The 24,261-nt window shown below is 61.6% G+C and overlaps 1 protein-coding gene across 2 annotated transcripts; it reads left to right on the forward strand.

The window, feature by feature from the left end:
- The first annotated feature begins 14,501 nt into the window (after window positions 1-14,501).
- ECEL1 (endothelin converting enzyme like 1) lies at window positions 14,502-21,845 on the forward strand. 2 transcript variants are annotated; one of them, XM_060015482.1, is made up of 17 exons: window positions 14,502-15,287; window positions 15,904-15,972; window positions 16,076-16,186; window positions 16,264-16,356; window positions 16,546-16,670; window positions 17,349-17,571; window positions 17,969-18,067; window positions 18,307-18,381; window positions 18,583-18,686; window positions 18,974-19,032; window positions 19,109-19,160; window positions 19,741-19,808; window positions 19,992-20,116; window positions 20,434-20,499; window positions 20,876-20,971; window positions 21,156-21,232; window positions 21,537-21,845. In XM_060015482.1, exons 1-17 carry the CDS (start codon window positions 14,502-14,504, stop codon window positions 21,634-21,636), a joined length of 2,328 nt encoding a protein of 775 aa, XP_059871465.1. In that variant the 3' UTR covers window positions 21,637-21,845. The 2 variants fall into 2 exon arrangements, with proteins under 2 accessions (XP_059871465.1, XP_059871466.1); XM_060015483.1 differs by having other exon boundaries at window positions 18,583-18,680.
- The last annotated feature ends 2,416 nt before the right edge of the window (window positions 21,846-24,261 follow it).

Genomic DNA, 24,261 nt, shown 5'->3' on the forward strand with positions numbered 1-24,261 from the left:
CACAGAGCCCTGCACCCCCCCCCCAGCTGAGAGGCAGTCCCTCTCCTCTCCTGCCCTCCCTCTCCTTCCCTCCTCTCCCATCCTCCCTGGCAGATCTGCCTCCTTGCTCCCAGAAGGGCCCAGAGTGTGTGGCGGAGGGCGCAGCTGATGCCCACTTCCAGCCTGGCACTGACCCCATGACATGCTCCAGAAGCCACAGCTGGCGTGGGGGCCCCAGCCCACAGCCTGGGCAGGAGGGGAGAGCCCACCTCTGGGCTGGGACCCCGGCCGACGCCTGGCAGTTGTGGTGTTCAGGGCTCTCCCTGCAGAGATGCTGGGTCTGGGAACGTCAAGCTGAGGCACCCTCAGCCCGGAAGGGAAGAACATGGAGATCCGTGTGTGCCTGATAGGGACCCCCAGCAGCCTGGAGAGGCTGAGGCTCTTGGAGATTGTGTGTGTGTGTGTGTGTGTGTGTGTGTGTGTGTGTGTCTGTCGGTCTGTGTGTGTCTGTGTGTGTGCATGGGGGGTTGGATAGGTGGGGGTGGGTGGGTGGGTGGATGGGTAGAGGGAGTCCTGCCCTAATTCTCAGCCTTTAGTTAGAAACTGAGCTCAGGAATGGTTAAAAGGCCTGCTTGCAGTCTCAGCTCACACTCCAGCTCCATCACTTCCTGGCTCTGTGACTTTGGGCCAGCTCTGAGCCTCCGGTGCCTGAGTTCCACGCAGGGGAAGATGGAGCAAATAATAGAACTGGCCTCAGAGGGTTATTGGAGGATTAGAAGAGAAAATATAAGCAAAGTGCTCAGCACAGGGCCCGTGCACGGGGAAGGAGGTGCATGAGTGGGGCTAATTATCTCTGTAATCTCCCCACTGGCTCCACTCCCCTGGCCTGGGACTTAGAGAGGCCTGGCTGGGAGCAGCCTGAGAGGTGGTGCAGCCCTCCAACCCCCTTCTCCTTCTCATCCTTCTCCTCCTCTCTCACCCTCGCTTCCACCCCCCACCCCGCCCCCAGGCAACTGTTCACTGTGCCTTTCTGTCAGGGCAGCCAAATTGGCCAAATCTCTGTAATGCTGAAAAATTGGCCCATTTGCTGGCAGAGAACATTCACAGAAGGGGAGAGCGGTGCGCATCGCAGCCACAGACGAGCGGGGCGGGGTGAGGGGGGTGTGGGGAGGTGGTGGGGCTTTGGGTCTCCTGGGGCAGCCATCACGGCCCAGGGAATGGGCAGCTGCCAGGGTGTGTGTGTGTTTGTGTGACTGGGGCCCCACGTATGCCAGACATGCTGCTGGGGGCTTCCATAGCATCACTTCCTATAAACCCAGCAACAGCCCTGAGGCTTTGCACTTGTAATTATTCCCATATTACAGATGAGGAAACTGAGGCTCAGAGACGGGAAGGACTTAAGAAATAGCTCAGTGGGTGTCAGGGAGAGGACTCACCCCGTGGTCCCAGATTCCACTGGTCTCCATGAAGCCCCCTTCCCAGTGTCCCAGCAACCCCCAAATGCCCCAGGAGCCTGGCTCCTGAAGTCTCTGCCCTCTGTCCTGCCTCCTGGCCCTGCCCCATGGGGATTTCGCACTGCACTGGGGCAGCCGACCAGGCAGTTCACCTTGTTGGGATCAGCCATACCCAGATGCTCCTCAGTGGAGAGGATGAGGTGTGGGAGGAGGTCCTGGGCACCCGGACGGGGATGGGGGAGAGAGGTTGAGGGCTTCTTGCTGCCCCAGCCTTCCCTCCAGGAGGTGCTTACATGAGAATGCCCACCTGTGCATTATCTCAGATGGACATTACTGTCCCCATATTTGAATGAGGAAACTGAGGCTAAGAGAGGCCAAGTGATCTGTTCACAGCTAGGAAATTGTGGTTCTGGGATTTAATCCATATTCATCTGACTCCAGAGCCTGAGATTTTTAATCCTTTTTCTCCAGTGATGGAAAGCTACCTCACCAGGTGTCGTGTCCTATTCAAGGACAGTTTTAATCCTGAAATTGTTTTCATTCATTCTTTCATATTCTATAAATATTAAGTACCTCCTAGTGCCAGCACTGTGCGCTGGGGACACATGATGGATAAGACCCTTCCCTGCTCTGGGGCCCGGCTGCCGCATGCAGCTCCCTCACTCCTGCAGACCCCGGGAGACCCTGGCGACCTCTGCGCTGCTCGGTGATCCTTGCCCCTTCCCTTCCTCTCTTGCTTCCTTGCTCTGCTTACACAAAGATGCCAGCGAACCGAGCTATATGGGCACAGGGTCACCATGCCTGCCCTTGAGAGGCCGAGGGAGCTGCTGGGGGTCCTTCCTCTGCGGTCCCCAGCCCCCATCTCCTACTCCGTCAGACCTCAGGCAAGGAGGCAGGCACCTGGCTGTTCCCTGAGGATATGATTGACCTTTTGGTCCCCCTGAATGACCAATACAACAAGGCCAATGCCCTGGGCTGAAGAGAGGAAGGCTGGCAGCCTTGGGAAGAGCCTTCTTTTCTGGCTACAGTCTAGTCCTGTGTCCTGAGATGTCACCAAGGATCCTGCTGAGCTGCTGCATGCCCTGTCCCCCTGGGCAGCAACCTCCCTGCCCCCCGCCCCACAGGCCTGACTGTTCATCCCCAACGTGCACAAGAGGTGAATGAGCCCCCAGAGTTGTGGCCCAGAAAATGAGGAGATGCTGAGGGAGATGGGGCACTCTGGCCTCTGTCTGGCTGGAGACAAAACTAGAATCCAGCCTCTCAAGTCATATGGCCCCTTTTGACCATCTTCCTACCTCCATCCCTGGCAAAGTTCAGCCAGAGGGAGGCTTCATGTAGGACTGCCAAGGCCCAGCAAAGCAACGAGGTGGCTGGCTGCTGCCCACCTCAGGAAGCTGGGCCAGGAGGAGGGGATGCCTCTGATCGCTAAATCCTGAGTAGACCAAGTGTCTCTCTCCCCGCTGTCTTTTCCCCTCGTCCTCTGGCTTGATTCCCTAGGCTCCTCGCCTGAGAGGTGGTGATGCATATTGGCTATGGCTCTGGGCTCTAGTATCAGGCAGTTTCGGTTCAAGTCCTTCCTCTGCTACTTTCTGGCTCTGTGACTTTGGGCAAGCTCCTTCGCTGTGCACTTTGGTTTCCCTAACTGTAAAATGGGACGATAATACTGGCATCTACTTGTTGAGTATCATGAGAATTCCATACGAACAAATGCCCTTTATTAGAACAGTGACCGGTACAGTGTGAGCCCTGATGGCAACGACGGTGGTGGTGATTTTGATGGAAATGATGATGATGATAATTGAGAAAGTGATGGTGATGATGGTCATAATTTTAATGATGACGGCGGTGATGGTGATGATGGTGGGTGGAGATAGTGATGGTGAACTTGGCAAAAATTACGGTGGCAATAGAGAAGGTGATGGTGATGATGATGGTAGTTGTGGTGATGATCACAGTGATGCTGATGATTTTGGTGAAAATGAAGATGACGGTGATGATGATATGATGATGATGAATTTGGAGAAAATGGTGATGATGGTAGAGAAGGTAATGGTGACGCTGCTGACGGCGATGATAACGGATGGTGACAGTGGTGCTGATGGTAGCAGAGATGGGGATGATGAAAAGGATGGGGTGATGCAATTCCTGGCCCACAGGAGGGGAGAGAACAAGCAGAGAGAAGGGAGGTATGAAACAGGTGCTGATCAGTGACCTTTCACCTGCCCCACCCAGCAAGGCCCGGCTGCTCGTAGCCCACCACCCCTAACCAGCCTAGGAGAAGGTAGGGGCCTTGCTTCTTTCCAGCCTGACACTGACCAGGCATTAGTCTGGGCTCCGATCTGGCCATAGCCTCTTGGCCCCATCTAGGCCTCTGGGGAGTGTCCACAGGTCCCAATGGACAGAGCAAGCCATGACTCTCCTGCCTCAAGGGACTTGTCAGCAGGTGACCATGGTGTCCAGAGTGGCAGGTTGGGCAGGGGTCTTAAGGCTGTGGCCCTTCCCTCTAGACTCTGAGGAGGGTCAGGGTGGGGCGCTGGAACTCTGGCAGGCTCCGCAAGAGCGGACAGTTACGTGGCTTGGAGGGTCAGGTTGACGTAGTGCTTCTGAGCTTGTCGTCAGATCACCTCCAGTCCTTTCCACCACGGACAAGCCAGTGGACCTTGGCTGTTTCTTAATGCCCGAGTCTCAGCTTCGTCACCGTCCTGACACATGGAAAAATAATGATATCTACTTGGTGACAGCTATTTTTGTGATAATCCTATGAATCAGGAGCTCAGCAAAGTGCCACTTGGCAGATGTGGCCTTTGCTGTCTCTGATAGGCTGCACACATCCTGGCCAGGGCCAGACCCTGTGCGCTCATGGGCTGGGCCGGGGGCCGGGCTGGGAACTCCTGCTGCTGGGCCTCGTGACAGGCGGACTGGGCTGGTAGTCTGGGCTCAGACGCCCTACCTCCCTGTCCCTTCCCCGTGCCAGGCGGCTGGCCCTCAGTTGCCCCCATCTCCCAGCCTCCCCCTGTGCCCTCTCCACAGGCTGGTGAGGGCTCTGACGTGTGAAATAAAAAGGGATTTTAATTACCTCTCAGCAAAACAGCAATTAGAGAGAATCACAGCACAACAGCAGTCCCTCCCCCACGCCCTCCCCCTGCCACGTTCGTCTTCACCCCTTTTTCTCCAGCCCCCACAAGCTCTGAGGCTGGATGGAACAGGAAGTCCTCCAATTCAGCTCAGACCCCCTGTGCCCCAGGGGTGGGGTGGGGAAGCCAAGGGACGGGAGGGTGTCTGTGCTGGGGGCGGGGCAGGGGTGCAAAGGGGCGCTCAGGTGGGGCCTCCCTGTGCCTCCATGCCCTGCAGGCAGCCGGTACCCACCTCTCTGGGGTCCGTGTGGGCCCCCAGGGCTATGCATCCACTGCGTGTGCCCTGGTACACTCCCGTCCCTGTGTGTGCGCGTGGCTAGCACGTGTGAACACCCGTGTGTGCATGCAAGCATGTCAGCAGCCTGGGGCAGTGCAACCCCTAGGATGAGCCCGCCACACTGGGAAACAGCACGGTTTCCAACAGGCTTTTAAAATAATTGCCTGTGACCCTGAGCCGTAGCTCTCTGTCCTCTGTCCGCTGGCCACCCCCGTCCCCTGCCCCCCTTGCCAGGGGTCACTTCTCTGTCCATCTGCAGAGCCTGGGGCACCTGTGCCGCATTTGGGGAGGGGGCCAGAGAGGGCAGGGCGGGGTGTCCCCACAGGTGGCCCGAGGCTGGGGGAGGTGGTGGGTGGCTGATTGAAGCGGTAATTGCAGGCAGCAGGCCCTAGCTAATGCATGTTATGATTAAGCCCCATTACTGAGGCGCTCAAGCACGCGGGCGGGGCGGGCGGCGGGCGGTGGGAGGAGGCCGACTGTGTGCCGGCCTGCGTTGGGACTGACTGACGGTCTTTCTCATGGGGGGCGGGCAGGCGGGGGCCACTGCCACCTCCGTGGTCCCCTCCCCCTCCAGCGCTGTAGCCTGCCCAGCCGAGACGGGAGAGCCAGAGCCTCAAGGTAGGAAAGGCGTCCCCCAAACACACATGCCCACCCCTGGGCAAAGGTTTGAAAGCCCCTGTTCAGTTCTCTCAGGGCCCCAGCTGGCTTGGGAGGAGTGATCTCCCAGCCATTAATCCTGGGGTTCCGGTGGCTCTGTCAGGGCCCTCCTGGTAACCATAAGCCCCCAGCCTCAGTGCCTGGCAACATCCTGTCCTTGGGTTGCAGAAGCCAGAACAGCTGCATTTGGACGGCTGACATCAGGGACCCAGGCCCACCCCATTTCACTAGGGGCCATAGGTGCTAATCAGGGACCCCTCCTGCCCACTGGGATGAGGATAGACCCCTCCCCTGCACTGTGAGCCCTGAAGTCGGGACTACTTCTCCATGGAAAATGGACCTCATCCCCCTTCTTTCACAGAGGCCCAGAGAGGCTATACAACTTTCCCAAAAACACACAGTAGGGCCTGGGTCAGAGTGTTAACCTAGTATTCCAGCTTGGACACTCACAAGCTGTGTGACTTTGTGAAAATCACCTAACCTCTCAGGGCCTCAGTTGCTGCCTCTATAAAATGGTGATAGTAGCAGCGCCTGCTCCTAGAATTCTGAGGATTAAAGGAGGTAGATAACTTAGCACTTAAAGCCCAGGACCCGGCCCAGGAGTCAGCTGCTAATACTCTCACACAAACTTTGCTCTCTCACCCGTATCTTCTGCGGTAGGCAAAATCCTAAGATGCCCCCCAGGATTCCTGGACCCTGGTGTACACGCATACTTCTCCCTGTTATTCAAGCAAACATAAACCTAGGTACTATTATGAAGGGATTTTGCAGATGGAATTAAGATTCCAAATCAGATGACCTTAAGATAGGGAGATTATCAGACCTAATTACTTAGGCCCTTTAGAAGCAGTTTCTCTGGCTGGTGGCTGAAAGGTAGACAGATTCCAAGCATGAGAAGAATGCAATGTGGGAGAGATTTTCCATTGATGACTTTGGAGTTGGAGGGGTCACAAGGCAAGGGACGCAGCGGCTTCTCCAAGCTGAGAGCAGCCCCTGGTTGATAGCCAGCAAAGAAGGGACACCTTGATTCTCCAGCTGAAGGAACGGAATTCTGCCACCACCAGTGAGCTGGGAAGAGGAACCTAAGCCCCGGAGGGAGCCCAGCCCCAGCGGACCCAGACTTCAGCCCTGTGAGGCCCTGAGCAGAGACTCCAGCCGCACCATGCCCACACTTCTGACCTACAGAAACGGAGACAATAAATTCCTGTTGTCTTAAGTTGCTACGTCTGTGGTATTTTGTTACACAGCAATAGAAAACCAAGAACCCACTTCGGTACGTTCTGGCAGAAGGCCCTAGGACATCCCGCTAGGAGGGAGCTTGGTGCCAGGCTGAGGGCAGCAGTGGGAGGATGTGCTCCCACTGCTGGTACCCCTGCGAGGCCAGAGCACCTGCTTAGGGCTATAAGGGGCGGAGGGGAGGCAGACACTTGGCCGCGAGGCTTCCTGCTTGGGGGCCAGCCGGGGGCTGGAGACCTTGGCATCCTGCTGCCTGTCCTCAAATCTGACCTGTCACTGCATCCAGAGGATGTCTGCGGGAGCCCCTCGCCATGCACCACCGTAGCCCACAAGCCGGGGCGGGGGGCCTCAGGCAGAGGCGGGTGAGCATAGGTGTTGGATGGGAGCGCTGATTCCGGACTCCTGCCCTCTATCCCGAAACTCCTCATCAAGGACAGCGCCCCCCTGTAAAACACACAGCCTAGAGGGGGGCCCCGCCCAGGGCCAGGGCCCTGTGCCCAGCCCCCCAGTCTCTCTGCGCCCTGCTGTCCCCTCCCCTCTGCAGCCCTGCTTTCTCTCCTGCAAGGGACAATTAGTGGCCTTGGCTTTAATTAGCTAACGATCCCCTTCAGCTCCAATCACTTGAAATGACGAGGGAGTGCTGGGGGAGGGGACCTCAGCCCAGTGACCCTGTGAAGCCTGCAACAGGCCCTTCAGGTCCTGCTGGCTTCTCTGGGCTCTGCCCATCCCAAGCCCCGCTCCTTGCGTCACAGGCGATGGGCTGCGGTGACCCTGACTGGAAGATGTGTTCTAGCCTCTGCGGTCCACCTTCCTATTCCTCACCCCCAGCCCCTGTGGCCTGCTTTGCATCCTGCGGCAGGAGCTGAGCCACGTGTTGTGGCCTGTCCATCATACAGTGAGCCCAAGGGGACTGACTGTCAGAGCTAGAGGCCCGCAGACCTCAGACTCTCCATCCCCTCTCCTCCCTGCCCCCCCGAATCACCACCCCACTTGGTCCTCCCTGCCCCCCCGAAACACCACCCCACTTGGGCTCTGTCCGCCTGGACCGCACCACAACGGCCTGTGGCCAAGGCCCTGCCACTCAGGCTGGGCAGGAAGGACAGGGTGATGGGGACATCTGGGGTCCCGACAGAGCTGAGGAAAAGAGGCCATGAAGATGCCAAGTCACAAGACAACCTCGGGTGGGGACAAAGGCGGTACAGGATGTACCCAGGGCAACAGACAGAAAACAACTGGGCACTTCAGACAGCGAGACCCACGAAGGGCCCTTGCAGGTGAGGTGTGGAGGGGAGGCCTAGGCCCAGCTGCAGGCCCTGAGATTCTTCCTGACGTCTCTGGGCAAAGCCAGCCTTGACACCTGCTTGGTCCCCAACATTCAGCACTCCCAGCACAGTTCCTGGACTGAGATCCCAGCCGGGGCCTGGCTCCGTGCTGCCTTCCTTTGGGCTCCGAGTGCCCGGCCTGTCCCCCTCAGAGTGTCCTTTCATCTCCCAGCTCAGGGTGTGCATGTCCTCAAGAGTCCAAATGCAGCAGACATGGGCTCAAATCTCAGCCTCAGTGCTTGTGAGCTGGGTGAACCCGGGCAACTGTCTTTCCTTCCCTGGGCCTCAGTGTCCTCCCTGTAAATTGGGGCCAACGACAAGGGCCTCCTGGTGGGGATACAGGGACTCGGTGCGGGGAAGCAGGCAGAGAGCCTGGACAGAGCATGCGCAGGGAGCTGCTCCACGTGTGTTACTGTCGGGACTCCACCACGGCTCTGGGGGTGAGGGCAGCCCAGATCCGAGCAGGGGCCTGGTCCGACAGCCCAGACCAGGCACCAGGCTCCAGGGTGACCACGTGGTCATGTCTGTCCTGCAAGGAGAGAGGCCCTCAGGCAGCCTCCCTCAGGTGGGGACCTGCTTGGCCCTAGGGACGAACAGGGGATCCGGGAAGCTTGAAATGGACCTAAATGAGGACAGAAGGGGCACTAGAACAAAGGAGTGAAGGTGGGAGTCCAGTCCCCTGAGGAGGCAGGACACTTGTCGGAGCTTGAGTGAGGAGACTGGAAAGGGGGCTGGAGCCAGACCAAGGAAGCCTTGACCATGGCACGGAGGGTGTGGGTCGGGAATGGGCAGGATGCAGCAGCCGCGGAGCCTGGGTGGGCAAGGGGAAGAGACGCCCTTCCTCCAGTAAGGAAGGGAGAAGAACTAAGGGCCGGAACTCAGACAGGATGGGATGGGAAAGAGGCGAAGAAGAGAGAAGCCTTTCCAAAGCCGGATGCTGGGACTGAAGTAAGGAATGAGGACGAGGAGAAAAGTTAAAGCTGAGCTGGGCTTGGAACGCAGGGCGCCTCCCCAGACAGCAGGTGCAGGTGGGGCCTGAGGCCAGAGGGCAGAGCTGGGAGGCTGGGCCTTTGTCCCTCGTCCGGGGATGGTGACGCTGGGGACTTCTGTGTGGGAGACGCTGGTGTATGCCCATGGGTACAGGGCACTAAATCACACAGCTCGTGGTGTCCCATTTACTTAAAAAAATAAAGCAATGCTGGCATGGGCCTAGATGTTCATGCTGAAGTGGTCACAGAGCTTACCTTACCTTGGGGAGGGCTGGGAATGGGACGTGTGTGAAGGAGGGCCTGCTTGCGTTGTTAAAGTCTTATAAGACAAGAATGTATCTCTGTCTATTTCTCGTATGAAATAAAAACTGATCTAGAGTTTGGCAGGTGACCCCAGAGAAGAATCTGCACGCAGGGGGGATGGAAGTCTACCACGGGGGCACGGGGGAGGGGAGGAATGCCCCCTCTTGTCGTCTGATGGGTTCCGGAGCCAACGAGAGCTGTGTGGCGGGACTGAAAGCCTGGGCAGGTTTATAGGTGGGGCGCTGCCCCAGTGTGAGACCTGGCCCTGGCAGATACTTCACACAGGCTGTTCCATGAGCCACCCACAGCTGTGTGACAACGTTCCGTGTCTATCAAATACATCGGCTGTGCCGGGCTCTGGGCTGCACAGCTGAGTAAGATGCGGGAAGTGTAGTGGGTGCCCGGGGAGGGTGAGCCCCCACCCGTGGAGGTAGCACAGGACCAGAGGAGAGAAGCTGGCATCCCAAGAAGGATACGTGGCAATTGGCCAATGGAAGAGATGCTGGGAGAAGGATGTTCCAAGCGGCCAGAACAGCAAGTGCTAAGTCCCTGCGGTGAGTGAGAGCCAGCTAAGGTCTGGGAAATGACAACAGGTCACAGTGACCAGGGGAAGAGAGGTGGGGGGTAGGGAGACAGAGAGAGGGAGAAGTGCAAAGAAGGATGGGAAGAGGTCACTGCCTCAGGGCCACTTTGGTGTGAGTTCTGTCCTGGGGGTGATGAGGGGCACTGCCAGCCGGAGGCCAGTGGGGGGACTGGGACAGCTCCCCAGGCTGGGGTGGGCATAGCAAGGTGTTGGGACCTAGCAGAGGAGCTCAGCTGGGGGTCTGCACTGGGGAGCCTCTGGAGCCCAGCCCAGTGAGGGCCAGAAAGTTTGGGGGAGGAGATGGACAAGGCCAGGAAGCCCAAGGGCTGTCCTCCCTCCAGGCCCAGGAATCTGAAAGCAAGTGGAGAGCAAGGTCCCTAGCCCCTTGCCTGGCCAGGAGCAGATCCCACTGGGAGCTCACGCAGGACCAACGGGCACCCCACTCACCCCAACTGGTGATAGCTACAGAGTGGAATGAAGGCACAGGCTGGGTGGTGGGGTACATGGACCCGTGTACCCAGCTTTCCAACAGGAGTCTGAGTCAATACAGTGTAGCGGCTGCCCGGCAGCTCCGGCCTTTCCCAGCCCCTCCCTGCCACCCTGGCCACTTGGGAGAGTCATTTCATTTCTCAAATTAAAAATCCATTTTGTGCTGTGAATAATAGATGGAATGAGCCCTGGGAGGCTGGGCGGAGGACAGGAAGCTGGTTGGGGGACATGTTTTCCAAGGCAAGGAAGATCCTGCGGCACTGTTGGAGGGGGGGAGTGGACTGGTGGGGGTGGGATGGAACAGGGGGGCATCTCCCAGAGCAGAGGCAGGGCTAGGGGGTTCAGGTTCGAGCAGCAGGCAAATAGGGGCCCAGTCTGTCCCTACACATGCAGGCCAGACAGGTGCAGAAATGGGTGTGACCACGATGGGCTCCAGGCTGGCTTCAGGGCAGCAGCCCTCCTCTGAGGTCAAGCACTTAGCACCTCACTTGGTGGAAGCTGAACAGACGGGAGTCATTAGCGTGGGGACTGCTGTACCCATAGAGTGGGGCAGAGAAGGGGCTGCTCTGACCCCTTCCCCAGAATCCAGACCCCGTGATGCCCCGCCCAGCAGGGTGGGCTAGAATCTGGGAAGGGAAGAGGCAGAGGCTCCCCTCACTTCTGCCCCTAGCGCTGCGCCCCTTTCTCTCTGCGGCCAGCTGTGGCCAGCGCTCCCCTGCTCTCCCTGCCCCAACCAGGCATCCAGCTGCCCCCTCAGGGCTTGGCCGCGTCCTGCCATTCTCCTGCTCCTCAGTCAGGGAGTCATTCTGACAACGAGAGGGGACACCGCGAGATTCACAAGGAGAGTGAGGAAGCCGGGGGCCAGATGCCTAGCGCCCTGCACGCAGCTTCCCTTTCCGAGGAGGGACAGAAGGGCCCAGGAGGCGGGGCCTGGTCGCTCTTTATTGGTGGGCGGTGCAGGGGGACTAGGACTGAGTGGTCATGGGCCCAGTCCCCAGTCAGCTCCCATGGGTCCTAGTTGCTGCGCTCAGGCCTGGGGGAGCCTCTGGGCTGCGGTGAGGGATGAGGTGCTGTACAGAGACGCGAGATGGAGCCAGGCAGGCAGACAGCGTGGCCTGGCCGGGAGCCGGGAGGCAGATGAACAGATCAATGGCAGCTGAGAGTCTGGGAGAGGGTTGGCCAGGAGGGGGGTCCTGCAGCTGACCTGGGAGGGAGGGGGGATGGAGGAGGAGCTGAGGGCCTGGGTGCCCCACCCCTCAGTGACTGGAGCAGCAGAATCCCTGGGGAAGCATGTTTGCCTTTGTGCCTTTCTGTCGGAAGAGAGTCGGCTCCCTGAGACAATATCCATCTTTATATTTCTTGGAAATTTCGCGGCATTCATTTCAGGGAAAATAAAAATCTGTCATTGTTGGAGAAATGATACCAATCAGGACCTGAAAAGGCTGGAAAATTATCCTCCTGGAGGCAAAAACATTGAGGGAAAAATGCAGATTAAAAGCACAAAGAGACACTTTGCCACCGCCCTGCCCTCCCCTCCCCCTTTATGGAATCACCAAATTTTACATAATTCCACCTCCCCTAGGTAGAATTAACTGGACGCAGGAAGAACTCGCGGGTCAAAGGAGGACCCTGAGATGGCCAGAGATGGAGGCACAGAGTATCCAGAGGGGTAGCTCAGAGGTGGACAGTTGGACAGAAAAGGGACAGGCAGGACGGGGGCAGAGGTGGCCACTCAGGGCCAGTGGCCAGTAGCCAGTATGAGCAGCCCCAGGGAGGGGACAGGGTATTGGGTCCTTTATTTCGTGCCTTGTTCTGGTTTTTATCAGATGGGGCTCCCTAGCAGTCTTGGGCTGTCTCTAAGGTTGTTTAGGTCAGTCCTGCAAGCTGGAACCGTCAGGCCTGAGAGTGCTGGTGTTTTTGTGAGGTCCCCTGCTAAGGATGCTGGAAGCAGAGAGATGGGTAGGGCAGGACGGAAAAAACGTGGGTCACAGAGATAGTATCATTCATCCAAGAAGCTCCAAGTTCCCTGTGGGTACAGGGGTGAGTGAGCCTGGCAGAAGTAGGCCTTGTGTCCAGGGGCTGGGAGTCGTGGGAGGGAGGTCCCACATTAAGAAAGCAAATTGAACCAGAAGAAAGGAGTGGGTGGATAAATTCATAGTCCCCCCTGGCTCCTGCAAGGCGGGCTCTTGCATTAGTCTCTAGTTGGTCCCCCGCCTCCACTCCACCGCCTACCCCAGGGGCTTTCAGAGCAGTGGGTACCAAGGCCAGTCAAGGTTTGGGGAGGCGCATGGTCTCAGCGCTGCGGCCCCTTCTTGCGGCAGCCTCTGGGGCTCTTCCTCCACCACTGCCAACCAACACCCCGACGTGTCCCTGGGGGAGGGCTGAGCATGGGCAGGAGCTAAAGGGGAGGACCCGGAAAGCCCCTTACTGAAACCCCTCTGGTCCAGGCGCTGTGCCAGGCGGTACAGGCGCGATTTCAGCGCACCCCACAGCCTTTCAGCGCGTCCTCCCTGCACGGTGCTCCCGTCCTGTGGGCTGGGATGGTCCACCAGCTTCTTTATTTTCAGCTTGAGCCTCTTTCCGGCGGGCTGGTAGGCATCCCTGAGTGGGAGCACCGGAACGGAGGGGACCTGAGGCCCTCACTCCTCTCGGGGCTGGAATCCCGGAGCCCAGGGCCTGTGCTAGACCCTTGGGAGCGTGTTCCCGAAGCCTCCTTCCCCGCCCCCGAGCTGCCACAGAGCTGACAGGTAGCCGGGATGGAGGCAGAAAGAAGGAGGGAGAGCTGGGGGGCGGGCGGAGGAGGGTGGAGCCGCCCGCGCGCCCCCTCCCTCGGGGCCGGCGGGCGGCGCAGCGAGGCACGGCAGCAGAGGCGGCGGCGGGCGCACGGAGAGAGCGGCCACCCGCCCAGCTCTGCCCCCGGCTCCGGCTCCGGCCCCGGCCCCGGCTCGGGCTCGATCCGCTCTGTTCCCGCTCCGCCCGGGCGCGCACCTGCCGGGTAAGTGGCACCCGAGCCCGCGGCCGCCGCGGCCACATCAACCACCACCTCCGCCGCCACCGCCGCGCCTAGCCTCCAGGCTTTGTCTGCGTCCTCGCAGCTCCGGCTCAGGCTGCGGCTGCGACTCCCGGGCTTGGTTCTCTGGCTCCGCGGACTGCGCGGCGCGGGAGGCTCCGCACCCAGGGCTCGGGGCGCGCGGGGCCAGCTCGCTCTGCGCCGGGGATGAAACTTCGCCCAAGTTTGGGTTCCGGGGAGAACCTGTTGAAGCCGGGAGTGGCCCAGGGCGAGGACGGGGGACGAAACCGGTTCCAGGTCCTTTAGGGCCGTCGGGGCTTTCTCCCTGATCCTGGGCGGGATGGCGCGCCGGCGCGGGCCGCTTGGGAACGGGACTGGTGGGCGTTCTGGCCATTGAATCGAGAAGACAGGGCTGGGGATGGCTCTGCGGACATCCGCGAGGACGAAGTTTGGTTCTTTAGTCGCTTTCTTGAGCGTCTAGTTCCCGTGCGGAAAGCTGAAGGTGGCTTCAGGGTCTGCATAGAAACGGCACTGACCGCACCTCCTTTCCCCTGCCTCCGCTTTTCCCCTCCCCCCACCTGGCCTTGGCTGTAGCAGGTCCGGAACAAGAAATGCAAAGAGAAGAGAAACAGCCTTTCATTGAAGGCCTGCTACGTGCCAGGCCCCATGCTCGGTGCTCCCCTGCTTTATTACGGGCCTCCCAAACCTGCGGCGGGCATATGTATGCGGGGAGAGGGGAGGTTAAAGGACCCCACTGTGCAGTGTGGTAGATGGTGGCCACTCTGAGCGGTCCCCTTCCTTCATTCTCCGAGTGGCGCAGGGAGGCCAGGCCCCAGGCCCACTCGTTGTTGGGGACTCGGGGTGGCCTCCAGCCTTTGGACCTAGGCCTGTGCCCTTCCTCGTCGTGCTCATGGACCCCGTCGAGCCCCAGTACCCTTCTGAGCCTGTATCTACCTTTCCCGCAGCTGCGGCCCGGGGGGACCATGCGCCGGCCCGCTAGGAGCCTGGCGGCCGGGAGCATCCTGTAGCTGAGATCGCCAAGGGCTGCGCGGTGGTGCCCGCGGCGCCATGGAGGCCCCGTATTCGATGACAGCACACTACGACGAGTTCCAGGAGGTCAAGTACGTGAGCCGGTGCGGTGGGGGAGGCGCGCGGGGAACTTCGCTGCCCCCCGGCTTCCCGCTGAGTGCGGGGCGCAGCGCCCCCGGGGCCCGGGCCGGGCTGCCGCGCTGGAACCGGCGCGAGGTGTGCCTGCTGTCGGGGCTGGTGTTCGCCGCGGGCCTCTGTGCCATCCTGGCCGCCATGCTGGCTCTCAAGTACCTGGGCCCGGGAGCGGCGGGAGGCGCCACCTGCTCCGAGGGCTGCCCGGAGCGAAAGGCCTTTGCGCGCGCCGCCCGCTTCTTGGCCTCCAACCTGGACGCCAGCATAGACCCGTGCCAGGACTTCTACTCCTTCGCGTGCGGCGGCTGGCTGAGGCGCCACGCCATCCCGGACGACAAGCTCACCTACGGCACCATCGCGGCCATCGGCGAGCAGAACGAGGAGCGCCTGCGGCGCTTGCTGGCGCGGTCCGGGGGCGGCCCCGGCGGCGCAGCCCAGCGCAAGGTGCGCGCTTTCTTCCGCTCCTGCCTGGACATGCGTGAAATCGAACGGCTCGGCCCGCGGCCCATGCTCGAGGTCATCGAGGACTGCGGGGGCTGGGACCTGGGTGGCGCAGCGGAGCGCCCGGGGGCGGCGGCGCCCTGGGACCTCAACCGGTTGCTGTACAAGGCTCAGGGCGTGTACAGCGCCGCCGCGCTCTTCTCGCTCACCGTCAGTCTGGACGACAGGAACTCCTCGCGCTACGTCATCCGTGTGAGTGCGCCCCCCCTCCCGCACCGGGCACCCCACAAGCGGCTAGGAACTAGGGGTCCCGCGGCCTGGCAGGCCTGCCCCACACTCCCTATGCGCCCAGAAGACGGGTGCGGAAGGGGAGGGGAGGGTAGAGGAACGGAAGGGAGCGCGCACCGGCAGAGCGCGGGAGGAGGGCGCAAGTAATTTCCCTCGAGTAATTGCGGTGTTTAGCAGAGCCGCGGGAGCCGCAATTTCCCAGCCCTCTGGCAGCGGTGAGAGCTCTGAGGGAGGGGTGTACTGATGGGCTGTGGTGACAGGCCTGTCGGGCTGGGGCGGGCTGGAATGCCTGCGAGGCGGGGGACCAAGTGTCAGTGCGCCCCTCACAGGTAGGGAGAGGACAGGGTTACAGGAGGAAAGGCGGGGGGGGGGGGCGCCCCCCTCTGTCCCCAGGCTAGGCCGGTCAGGTGTGTGGGCTTAGACCGGCTTCTCTGGAATGAGGGAGGGGTTACTGTCTTTATGCTCCCCGGGCTGGTGACAGTGGATGCCTGGCGTGTCCTCAGTTTCCCTTTTGAATGGGAATTCAGTCTGTTTGCAGGAGCCGGGAGAGTTGATCTCTGTCCCCCATCTCTCTCCACAGATTGACCAGGATGGGCTCACCCTGCCAGAGAGGACCCTGTACTTAGCTCAGGATGAGGAGAGTGAGAAGGTGTGGGCGCGTGCGATGGGGTTCAGGGAAGGCCTGGGACTCCGGGCGGCCTGGACCAGGGCCTGGCACCGACTGCATCCTTGCCGTGCCCCTCCTGGTGCAGATCCTGGCAGCTTACCGGGTGTTCATGGAGCGCCTGCTCAGCCTCTTGGGTGCCGAGGCCGTAGAGCAGAAGGCCCAGGAGATCCTGCAGCTGGAGCAGCAGCTGGCCAACGTGAGGAGGGCGACTGCTGTGTGCTGGGGGCGGCGAGTACTGGGCGGGGCTTGGTCAGCTCTGCCGTCCATCCCCAGATCACAGTGTCAGAGTATGATGACCTCCGGCGAGATGTTAGCTCCATATACAACAAGGTGACACTGGGGCAGCTGCAGAAGATCACCCCCCACGTGAGTGTGACCCAGACCTGGTGGGGGAGGCGCTGATCTTGGGACTCTTGGGCTGTCCCCTCCCCAGGGACGAGCAAGGCCTCCAGGGCCATGGACTCACGTGTCCTCTTGTTGCCCCTACCTGACCCCCTCCCTGTCTTATGTGGTCCCTGCCACCCCACCCCACTGTCCCCATCCGTGGTCCCACAGCTGCGGTGGAAGTGGCTACTGGACCAGATTTTCCAGGAGGACTTCTCAGAGGATGAAGAGCTGGTGCTTCTGGCTACAGACTATATGCAGCAGGTGTCCCAGCTCATCCGCTCCACACCCCGCAGGTACAGCTGCCCGTTACCCGCCTGCTACCCGCCTGCCCCCCAGGCCCCCCTCCCCCGCATCCCAGACCTATCTGCTTGGAGAGCTTTGAATTTCTGCCTCCACCTCTGTCCGGTATCCACCCACTCTGGGGAGGCAGGCGAGGAGCACCGGAAAAGGAGTCCAGACCCCAGGTTCAGACCTGGCTGTCCCACCTACTCTGTGGGACCCTGGGCAGAGCTGTGAGCTTCCCGGGCTGCGGTTTCCTCATGTGGGGATGGTGAGGCTTGAGTGAGTCTGAAGTCAGAAGGGGAAATGGCGGCCGCAACTCTGCTCCCCCAGGACCACCTTGAGGAAAGCCCCCCTGGTCTCTGCCCCGCTCGGGAAGGACCTGAGGCCTCTCGAGGCCAGTTCTGAGGCAGGCAGTCACCCCAAGTGGCCATTCTCCCACCCCACAGCCAGTCAGAAACCAGTGCTGGCCCGTGCCGCACCAGCCTCAGGTGCTCTGCCTGGTGGCAGAGGTGGGTCTGCTGCGTGTGGGCCCAGCCCTCCTCCCTGACTGGGGCTGGGAATACCTGGAACGACCCTCAGTCCTGTGCAGGTGCTTGGTCCCGCCCTAGGCTGGGGGCTGGGGGCTGGGGGCCGGGGCGCCCGCGCACGTGAGCCCGTCGGGACACCCAGCTGCTTCACCTGGCCCTCAGGATCCTACACAACTACCTGGTGTGGCGCGTGGTGGTGGTCCTGAGTGAGCACCTGTCCCCACCGTTCCGAGAGGCCCTGCACGAGCTGGCACGGGAGATGGAGGGCAGCGACAAGCCACAGGAGCTGGCCCGTGTCTGCCTGGGCCAGGCCAACCGTCACTTTGGCATGGCGCTCGGCGCTCTCTTTGTACATGAGCACTTCTCGGCTGCCAGCAAGGCCAAGGTCAGGCTGCCCTGGCCTTGAGGGTCGGGGTGCGGGTCCTGAGATGGGCATGAAGTTCTTGCATGGCCTTGGTCCAAGCATGAGGAGCACGGGGAGCCCCGCACGTCCCCCTGCAGCCAAGGGCTCGGCCCTCTCTGAGCCTCCAGGCTACTCCTCACCAGGCTTCCTCCTCCAGGAAGCCTACCTGGTTTGTCAGCTGCAGGACCCTCTCCCCACCAAGCTCCTGCCCTCCCTGCTCTGCCGTGCTCGGTGGGATGGCCTTAGGAATGCCGAGCAGCAAGTCCTGGGCTTAGGAAGCGGTGCTGGATGATTAGGGGGTACCCCTTACTCCAGGTGCTGGGGGCTCAGAGCTAAGGCCTCCTGGGTTGACCCTTGATTCCTGCCCCCGACCCTGCAGGTACAGCAGCTGGTAGAAGACATCAAGTACATCTTGGGCCAGCGCCTGGAGGAGCTGGACTGGATGGATGCTGAGACCAAGGCGGCCGCTCGGGCCAAGGTGACGTGGAACCCTTTTCCCATTTGTTGGTTCCACAATCACACAGTCAGTGCCTACTGTGTGCCAAGCGCTGGGATAACAAAAGAGACAAAGACGCCTCTTGTGGAGTTGGCATCACCCAGCCTGCTCTCCCCTTTGCCTGAGCCCCAGCCCTGTGCTGGCCCTAGAGCTTTCTCCCTCAGAGGGGTGGAAGGCCATCTCCTGAGGCCCTGGCCCACTCACCACCCTCTCGCCTGCAGCTCCAGTACATGATGGTGATGGTGGGCTACCCGGACTTCCTGCTCAAACCCGAGGCTGTGGACAAGGAGTATGAGGTAGACCTGCCCCTGCCCTACCCAGCCTGACCCCTCAGGCTTCTCCAGGCCCGTGGCCGAGACCCCTGTGGAGACCAACCACCACCACAGAGAAGGAGCCACAGCCCTCAGCTGACGGACGCGGGGAGGGCGTGGGGCCTCCTGGGTGCTGGTCTGGCCCTGCCCCGACCTGCCGCTGAGTGCTGCCCATCCCCCATGCAGTTTGAGGTCCACGAGAAGACCTACTTCAAGAACATCTTGAACAGCATCCGTTTCAGCATCCAGCTCTCTGTCAAGAAGATCCGGCAGGAGGTGGACAAGTCCACGTGGGTACCTGGGCTGCAGCTGGGGGGCCCAGGGTGCCATGGGGACAGTGCTCCTTACCAACGCCAGGAGGTTGACGCCTCATAGACACGCTGGTGGGGAGCGAGGACCAGGCCTGCACAGGGTGCGAGTGGGGGCTGTCAGGGTGTGGGACCAGCCCGGGGGATGCCCAGGATATAACTGTAGGCTGGGACACCAGGGCATCCTTTAAGGAGGAGGAGACTAGGAGGTAGGGGTTGTAGGGGAGGGAGTGTGGGTCCCCCCAGCTGACCCCAGCCTCCCTCCACAGGTGGCTCCTCCCGCCACAGGCGCTCAATGCCTACTATCTACCCAACAAAAACCAGATGGGTAAGGGGGTGTGTCCAGATGAGGGGCAGGGCCTGGAGGTGGGGAGGGTCTCCCGCTGACCATGGCCTCCCTGCAGTGTTCCCCGCTGGAATCCTGCAGCCTACGCTGTACGACCCTGACTTTCCGCAGTGAGTAGGGAACCTGGCGTGAGCCAGAGCTACGGCCGGCCGTGGCCGTGTCTGCGGGGTGGGTGGGGACTGCTCAGATGGCCCCAGGCCTGGGCTGGGCACCGCAGTCATGACAGCTGCAACGCTGGGTCCCCATAGTCCTACTTCATCTTTGGTTATTTAGATAAAGGTGTAGGTTTTTTTTTTTTTTTCATTCTTTTAAATGTCCTGAGTCGCCCTTACCTGGTTTGAGGCTTTTTTGGGTGTTGCAAAACTGGAACAATCCTAGCGATGAGGAAAAAGGTCAAATCCCACGTGGGGTGCCTCAGTTTCCCTCCTGTCTCCCTCCAACCCTGTCTCCTCCCCGCAGCCCTGCTCTGTTAGATGTTATTTCCTAAAAGGCAGCTGCACAGGTATCACTGGCCCCTTTTACGTACCCCACGAGGAAGCTGAGGCACAAGCGGTCTGGGACCGTGCAGTCACTGGCCTCCCTGGGCTACCTCGTGTCCTGGCCAGGGCCTCCTGAGGCCTGGGCAGCAGCTCGGCGGGGCTCTCAGAGGGCGGGTGAGGCTGGGGCCTGACGCTGCTGCCACGGGCCCAGGTCTCTGAACTACGGGGGCATCGGCACCATCATCGGGCATGAGCTGACCCATGGCTACGATGACTGGGGTGAGGCCTGCGGGCGGCCCGAGGGGTGGCGGAGGACAGGCAGTGGCGGGCAGGGTGGTGAGGGCCAATGGAAGCCCCGTGGCTCCCCTGTGCCTGTTGGCTGGTGGGTGGGGAGGGCCTTGGTGCCCAGCCGGGCTCTGCGGTGAAGGCCAGTCTCGGCCCGCCCCCACCCGCTGCCCACAGGGGGCCAGTATGACCGCTCGGGCAACCTGCTGCACTGGTGGACAGAGGACTCCCACAGCCGCTTCCTGCGCAAGGCCGAGTGCATCGTCCACCTCTACGACAACTTCACCGTCTACAACCAGCGGGTGAGGCCCCCTCGCTGCCCCCTGGGCCCCTCAGGCCTGGCCAGCGCAGACTAGGAGCGTGCACACCTCCATGCACGCTCACATGCCTGAACAAACCCAGCGCCGAGCTCCGTGCACACCCGCCAGGGTCTGCGTGCACACTGACTTGGGCGAGAGAATGAGTTCGCACAGACTCACGCACGTGGGGCACAAAGTGGGGGAGTCCTACCCAAACCCTCTGGGAAAGGGCAGGTGGGTGGAGGCAGGGCCCAGAGAGGCAAGGCCCGAAGGAGACCAGAGGGCCTTGGGCAGCCTCCAACCTCTTCCCTTCTCGCCAGGTGAATGGGAAGCACACACTTGGAGAGAACATTGCGGACATGGGCGGCCTCAAGCTCGCCTACTATGTGAGCTGCCTCTGCCTGGCCCTCGATCCCTGAGGGAGGAGTGGTGGGGGGCACTGGGGACTGGGCTAGAGACCTAGTCATCCCTCCCTCCCCATCCTGTTGAGCTCTGGTCTTGGAGGGGAGGTGCTGTGCTGGGCACAGGGTCCACTGGAAGCGGGAGTCCTAGGCCCCCCGCCCTCCAGGAGAGCAAAGAGGGCTGCCTGGAGGGGGTGGCACCTGCCTGGGGTTAGCCTTCTGGGGAGGGAAGAAGGCAGGGGTCCGGGGGGCTCAGCAGGGTGGGTGGTGTGCAGAGCTGGGGCGGGTGAGGGCCTGACTGAGTGGAGGGTGCCAGGTGGCCCCGTTGTGGGCACCGCAGCTCCATGCTCTGCGCCCCCAGGCTTATCAGAAGTGGGTGCGTGAGCACGGCCCCGAGCACCCGCTGCACCGGCTCAAGTACACGCACAATCAGCTCTTCTTCATCGCCTTTGCCCAGGTGTGCGGGCGGGGCCAGTAGGGGAGGGGGGAGGGGGCGCGGCTTCCAGCCCATCTCCCATCAGCCACCCCTCCGAGAGCCCTGTGGGTTCTGGTGGGGGATCGAGGCCTAGCGTGCAGGGCTTCGTCAGTGGACGCCCGGCCTCACGTCCCCGCTCCTCCCCACCGCCCCCATCCTGGCCCAGAACTGGTGCATCAAGCGGCGGTCGCAGTCCATCTACCTGCAGGTGCTGACCGACAAGCACGCGCCTGAGCACTACAGGTACCCCACCTGCCTGCCTGGGCCTCGCCCTCCTGTGTCTGCGCTGGGAGCGGGAACCCCCACCTGCCTGCCTGGGCCTCGCCCCCTCCTGTGTCTGCGCTGGGAGCGGGAACCCCCACCTGCTTGCCTGGGCCTCGCCCCCTCCTGTGTCTGCGCTGGGAGCGGGTCGGGGTGGGAACCCCCACCTGCCTGCCTGGGCCTCGCCCCCTCCTGTGTCTGCGCTGGGAGCGGGTCGGGGCGGGAAGGGACAGCTGGGGTATGGTGGCCTGTGCCACACACTCTGTGGGTCTCTCCCCTGCCCCAGGGTGCTGGGCAGCGTGTCCCAGTTCGAGGAGTTCGGCCGGGCCTTCCATTGCCCCAAGGACTCGCCCATGAACCCTGCCCACAAGTGCTCTGTGTGGTGAGCCTGGCTGCCCACCTGCACGCGCCCACTTCCCTGCACGGACTGCCTCTTGCTGGCGGCCGGGGCAGGCATGGACCCGGCTCTGGTCCACTCTGGGTGCCATCCGCCTCCCCAGCCCCCCCAGGACCCAGCACCCAGTCACTGTCCCTCACTTCAGGAGGGCCCCAGAACAGGGATGAAGCTGGGCTCCAGGAGGGCCTGGGGGAGAGATGCTAAGGTCCCCAGACTGGGCTCTTGGGAGCCAGACCCCCGCCCAGGCTGGATTGTACAGGCCCCGCCTTCGCTGTGTTCTCGCTGCTCAGTCAGGTCAATAAAGCTGCTCTCCTCTTGCCTCCGCCTCCTCAGGGGCCCCCCGAGCAGGTGGGGCTGGATGAACTCCCGGGGGAGGCTCAGGCGCTTAACAGAATGAGACCCTAGAGAAGACCTTTTTGTCCCCTCCTGGTGGCCTCGGCTGGGCTGCCTCTGTCCCACCTCCCCAGCTCTCGTCTTTCCCACCAAGCACCCACGCCGCCCTCCACCAAAGTCCTGCCGAGGCCCCTGCACGGTCCTGAGGGTGCCCCTGGACCCGTCTCATGGGGGCCAGAACACCAAGCCCAGTGGCCTACACCCCAGCCTGACGCTGGGACTTAACTTCTCCTGACTGTGCAGAGTGGTGCCCCCTCCACCCTGCAGGAGTCTCTGCAGTGTCCCCTAGCCAGTCATCACCCCAGGCTAGGCCTTTGCTAAGCTTCTTGGAGAAAGGGGGCCGGTGATGCGTGGCCTCCAGGCGTCCCCTCCAGAGAGAAGAGAGAAGGGGAGGAGTGGTGGGGGCAGGGTGCCGAGGGGAGCTGCAGGCGTGGCCCAGGGTGGGAGGGGAGGAGAAGTGCTGCTCTATCTTGGGTGGGAGGGCAGTGGGAGGGAGGAGCCCCACTGGGGGATCCCAGGCGTCTGCAGGGCTGAGGCTGCTGGCCCTACCTGCTCCAGTCTGTTTCTCTTACTTCAGGGGTGGCCTCGAGAAATCAGCCACTCCCTGAGCAGTGCCCGGTAGGTGTGGCCTGTCCCCATCTCCCGCTGCAGGGGTGAACCTCTTGCCGGTCCAGCTCCCGTCTTTATGCTCAGATGTCTGTCTGCCTCTCAGCCTTGAGTGATGTTTAAAAAGTCCCTGTTATCTGAGCCTTGGACGCACCAACCTGAGGGAGTGGGGACAGAAAACGCACCTGCCACACTGATCGGGCCACAGCAGAGGGTGGGGCTCCGCAGAGAAGAGGCAGGAGCGAAGAAGGACACCACGGGAGAGGCTGCGCTCATCAGTCCAGGGCGCAGAGCCCTGCTCAGAGCTGCCTGTCGGGGGGGCGGTAGGGCCCTTGTGTTCAGGGCGCCCGAGAGGTGCTGTGTTTATGGATCTTCCTTGGTTTCCTCCTGAAGCCTCTTTCCCCCTGGGCTGGGCACACACATACCATGTCCTTTGGGCAGTGAGGGCAGAAAGACAGTCTAGCTCCCTGTCTCGACCTGCCGCCCACCTTCTGGTCGGGGACTTTCTGCATGCGGTCCCTCACCCCCTCCCTCTGGCCTGGGATCCTGGCTGGAATCGTAGTCATCAGGCCCAGCCCTCTGGTCCCCGGCCCGGCTCCCTGCTTTGCCCAGCTCCACCCAAGACTGATCCCTCCCGTCTCCCTGCCAGCCTAGGGGAGGCCTTGGGGTTGGGGGACCTGTAGTGTGAGACTCCAGCAGGAAGTGCAGCGAAGCCCAGGTACCCCTGGGGCCAAGTTCCTCCCCCTTCCGTCTGTGCCCAGCGGAGGGGGCCAGTGGGGTCGGGCATGTGGGCCCCTGGGATAGGACATGGGGTTCCTGGCCTCGAGACTGTCCCGAGCTGGAAGCTGGGAAGCCTGGGGGCCTCAGCTGCTGGCCCGGGGCCTGATGCCCAGCGTGTGTCCCAGCTGGGGACCACCCACCCTTCTAGCTGGGTTGCGGATGACAGGCTGTGAGGCCACCAGAGACCCCTCCGCCTGATGGATTCCGGCTGGGCTCATGGTGGTGATGTCACTGCTACCCGGGGCTGCAGGGCTCCTCGCATCTTTGGGGAGGACGAGGGAGACCAGCCGGTCAGAGGGAACGCAAGCCAAGGGCATACCAAGGACAGGGTCCCGGCCCTTAGGGCCCATGAAGTTCAGACAGCCAAGGAACCCGGAGCCACGGGGTGGCCCTGCAGGGCACGGTGGCGACATGTGTGTCACCCACTGGTTCCCAGAATGCTTTTCCAGACAGAACCTGAGAGCATCCTCACTGCAGTGAGGCTGGACAGAGGACAGAGACAGCACCTCTTACAGACAGGGAGCTCAGGGGAGTCCCATGCCCTGTGCAGGGTCACACTGCTCGTGGCAGCTGATGGGCGCATCTTGGTTGCCGGGTCCTCTGGAGCTCCGGGTGCCCATACTGCACTCAGCATCCCCTCCCAACAGGTTCTGTTAGGAAACCGAGCATGCAGCGTAGACGCTGGCCATTTCGTTGTCTCCCAGGCCCTGCACTTGCAGCCGAGCTGAGGGTCCGCTGACTGTGACGCTGCTGAGGTGAGGACTTGACCCGGCTCAGCACAGCTGCCCACGTGGACTCAGTTTCCCTTGTGTGGGTGAGGGGTCGTGAGTGCAGC

The sequence above is a fragment of the Delphinus delphis genome, chromosome 7 (assembly GCF_949987515.2).
Source record: "Delphinus delphis chromosome 7, mDelDel1.2, whole genome shotgun sequence".
NCBI lineage: Eukaryota > Metazoa > Chordata > Mammalia > Artiodactyla > Delphinidae > Delphinus > Delphinus delphis.